This window comes from Bactrocera latifrons, unplaced genomic scaffold (assembly GCF_001853355.1).
Source record: "Bactrocera latifrons isolate USDA-ARS-PBARC rearing strain unplaced genomic scaffold, ASM185335v1 scaffold_154, whole genome shotgun sequence".
NCBI lineage: Eukaryota > Metazoa > Arthropoda > Insecta > Diptera > Tephritidae > Bactrocera > Bactrocera latifrons.
The window spans coordinates 439,459-443,752 of NW_017535008.1; the positions used below are offsets into that span (position 1 = coordinate 439,459).

The following is a 4,294-nucleotide window of genomic DNA, read 5'->3' on the forward strand; positions in this document are numbered from 1 at the left end:
ATAATTAAATAAAACACAAAAAGAAAGAAAACAAAAAATTTTAATTACAATAAAATTACAATAAATTAAAACGCAAAATAAAATTTTTCAAAAATTACATTAGTTTAAAATAAATTGAGAAAATGGAAAAGATACTGAGCTTTTTACTTGAGAAACTTATACTGAAAACATAAAGTACAATTGTGAAACATTACAAACTGTTTTAAAACAAGAAATCACAAACACTAACACTAAATATAATAATATTAATTAATTTACGAAATAAGTAAATGAAGAGAAAATAATAATAATTTAAAATCGACATTTTTAAACGAAAATTGCTGTGTCCAAGCATGAATAATAAATAAATTAAAATATAATACCTTAGAAAAGAACAAAATGTTGTGAAAAGCTTTAAAAAAATGATAAAAAAATTTAAAATAGCAAAAACACATTTGACTTAAGAGTAAAAAAAATACAAAAAAAAATATATGTGTTCAACAAAATAAAATAAAACTAATAAACAAAAAAAAAATAATAATATAAAACTAATAAATAAAATTAAAAACAAATACAATAGTAATAATAAATAGTTACAATTTGAAAATTGCAGAAATATAAAAAATTAAAGAAAAAATAAATATAGAATAAAATCAAATAAATAAATAAAAAGTTATGTACGGATTAATGTATGCCATATTAAAAATAATGAATGTTTGGTTACATAATTTCCGTGAATTTTGTTTATAAATGATAGAAAAAAGAATTCTACAGATATAATATGAAACCAGAAAAACCAAAACCGTTAAAAATTACTACAAAACGTCGACATTTTCTTTGCATTTTCATCATATACTTCAATATTTTCAATCTCAACGACGCAGCATGCGAAGGTGCAATCAGTTTCAGTGTTGTAAATATAATTCGGTAAGGCCACAACACAGAACAAGTGTAGATATAATTACAACAACAACAACAATTTACATAAAACCGTAAAAATTAACAATTAACAATGTCCTTTATGTAATTTTACTGCCAAATGTTTTTTTTATTTTTTGAATTTTCATAGTTTCGAAAGACTACTAACCTGAAGTTGCTTGGGAAGTTGCGCCGCCTGGCGTACCGGCGCCACTTGACGGATTTGATGCTGAGCCAGAAGCACCCTCGCCACCAGCACCGGCAACCGGTCGACCTGCGCTGTTATTTTGCAGATGTTTTGGCAACAATTGTGGGATTAAGCTTGGCTGTATCGATAGTTCTGTAAAATCGTAACGGACAAAAATAAATATTGAAATCCACAAAATTGTAAAAGCTGGAAATTAATGTATGTATGTTTACGACTTTTGCGCACACTTACCATGCTCTGTGAAATTAAATAATGGCGGCATAGGCCGACCATTGGGCAATGTAGTGTTGCCCTCCTGACGCAGTTCATCGAAGAATGGATGTGCGCACGCCTTTAATGGCGTTATACGTGCACTGGGCGTGTACTCGAGCAGTTGTGATACCAGATTGATAGCTTCTGTCGGAGTGCGTATACGGAAAACCTTCGCAAATGAGAAATAAGTGAAAAAAAAATTAATAAATTTATATTAAAAATAATTTTTTTTTTTTTTTGGAATTTGAAAAATTGTCATTTCAAAAACTATACCAAATTAGGAAATAACGTAGGAAAGCGATTTATATTAAAACTAGGGTTTGGAAAAAGGGCGAACGATTTCGTCAAATCGAATAAAACAAACTTGATTGTAAGCTTCAGCATTTGTTTACGACTATATAAATATGTACAGTAACTAAAAAGTAAATAATATTTTTCGACTGAAATGTGCTTTGAGAAGTGTATATTAAAGTTATGAAAAATTGTAAGCGGCAAGGGGCTTTTATGAATTTTATGTATAGTGAACAAAGTTTCTGTTTGTCATTTATGCGCCTAAATGTATGCTATGCTTTTTTATTTTATTTACTTTAACTCTTGATTTTTTTCGAATTAATTTTTGAATTTTATAGCTATGCAAAAGTTTGTTCCCGAGGTCAGATAGAACTTTTCTACACACATGAAAAGTCGTGGCTCCTTAAATATGTTCATAATTTATACATGTGTATATATTTGAAGTGTAAGTAGGGAAATTAAACAAAAGCTATCATATTTCCATTTCGACTATTTGAACCTTGGATGTGAGAAAACATGATAGGCGTGACAGAGTAGCGCAACTTGACCGTTTGCACAAAACTCTAGAAGGATAATGAGTGATATTGTTTCTAAGTGAGGTTAAGTTAAACAAAACAGAAAGTAAATGAATAAAGTATGCAAATATTTGTAATGTATTTACAGCAATTCGGCACATGACACTCGCACTCGAGTATATGCTAGGGTCAGCAGGTGCCACGGAACGGCGAAATGTAGGCGCCCTGCCGGCTTGTATGTGGATTAATTGCAGTGTGAGACGATACTGTGGAGGCAACGCATAGTATGCGCACGCACACACGCACGTACATACAAATTCATACATATTATTAATTCAATTGTTTCAAAGCGGACAATATATTTAAATTTTTCTTTTCAAGTCAAACGGAAAATCAAATTAACGAAAAAACACAGCCAATCGATAGTTATTTTTAGAAAGTTAGCGAAGTCAGTCATGAGGCAGCCAATGCAGTAGTGAAAACAATACAATTCAAGTGTATGAAACGTTAAGGTAAATATTTAAATCGATACCGGCAGTTAGAGGAGGTGGTAAGTAAGCCACTAATTTGCTTTTGTCTTCAAAGTACTATGTTCTTGAGCTTTTCGTACTGCACTTGTGCTTGTACAAGTTTTTTTTTTCTGTATATTTTTTGTGATTTTAGTTTGTTTACTTGTGTGTGTTAACTAGATAATTTTGCTTATTGTTGTTATGTGGGCGTGTTCGGTTCGGTTTTAGTTTTTTTGCTTACTCTCCAACGTTGCTTCTGGTTTAGGGCGCTTGAAAATTGGCTACGTTCAAGTAGTGACTGCAAATAGTTCACACTTCAGTTAAACACAAATACAAAAACAAATAGTTGTATACAAATAGACAATTTGAAGGCGAATGGAATATTACAAATTTTCTAACTAGAGCGCAGATGGAAAAATATTATATATAATATGGATGTGCAAACTATGGTAAAGTGGCAGAGAGTGAAGGGGAACAATTCAAATAAAATTGAGTAATGATGAGGGTGGTTCGTTGCTTGCTGTTTGGCGATCGGTGGCGTAAAATAGAATGGAACATGATATTAACGAACGCCTAAGAGTAAGATACTAATTTCGCCTGACAATGAAACATACTTACAAGGCAGCAATTAAATAAATACTGAGTGAAAACGATTTAAATTGTGATTGCAAAAATAGTCGAAACTCGATAAATCAATAATTGATGAGCAAGTACGCAGGAAATTCAGAGCGAACAAATAAACAATAAACCGTAGTTTTTTCAGGTGCATTTGTAGAAATGTTTACATGCAATTTTTGCCAAACCTCACATTTTTCTATTTATTTACATTAACTTTACGTTACAATTAAGCATCTTTATTTACTTATCGACTTTCGATTACTTTGAACTTCAACGACTTACTGTTTATAACTATTATTACATATTAAATTATAATATTTATATTTTTATCACTTACTTTCTGCCATGGATGACTCTTAATTTGTGGAAATTTGAATTCCGTGTAATTTGGATTCATTTCGCGTATCTGTTCTCGTGTCGGTGTGCCCAAAACTTTGATGACCTCGACCAATTGATCGACACCAGAATCGCCGGGGAAAATTGGTTGGCCGAGTAGTAATTCAGCTAATACACAGCCGGCGCTCCACACATCTAGAAGTAGGTGAAGAAAGGATAATAAAATTGTTGCCTGGTTTGCAATGGGCACAGAAAAAATATCAACGGCTTATAAATAATTTACGTTCGCACATTTTATTGATTGTTGTTTTTTTTATAGAAAATATAAATATTTTGGAAACTCACCAATTTTTGTAGTGTAATTAATGGCGCCAAATATTAATTCCGGTGCACGATAATACCGCGAGCAAATATATGATACATTCGGTTCGCCGTGTAATAGTTGCTTGGCGCTGCCAAAATCGCATAATTTCAGCACAGCCGTCTCGGGATCCAAGAGTAAATTTTGCGGTTTGATATCACGATGACAGATACCCAATGAATGGATGTAAGCCAAACTTCTGAATAGTTGATACATATAGAGCTGCGGGTGAAATAACGAGGGCGGGCGGGCATTAGATATAAATATTTATGAATACAAAAAATATACATTAAAATTAAAATATTAA

General features: G+C 31.7%; 1 protein-coding gene across 6 annotated transcripts in view; it reads right to left on the bottom strand.

Moving 5' to 3' along the window:
- The window catches only part of LOC108966017 (CTD kinase subunit alpha), a 57,262-nt gene that overhangs the window by 4,507 nt on the left and 48,461 nt on the right, over window positions 1–4,294 (bottom strand). For all 6 annotated transcript variants that reach the window (XM_018928717.1, XM_018928720.1, XM_018928715.1 and 3 more), the window contains 4 exons: window positions 3,972–4,209; window positions 3,628–3,821; window positions 1,337–1,526; window positions 1,067–1,237 (listed from right to left, as the gene is read on the bottom strand). In XM_018928717.1, coding sequence (XP_018784262.1) covers window positions 1,067–1,237; window positions 1,337–1,526; window positions 3,628–3,821; window positions 3,972–4,209 — 793 coding nt within the window. The remainder of the gene's footprint in view (window positions 1–1,066; window positions 1,238–1,336; window positions 1,527–3,627; window positions 3,822–3,971; window positions 4,210–4,294) is intronic.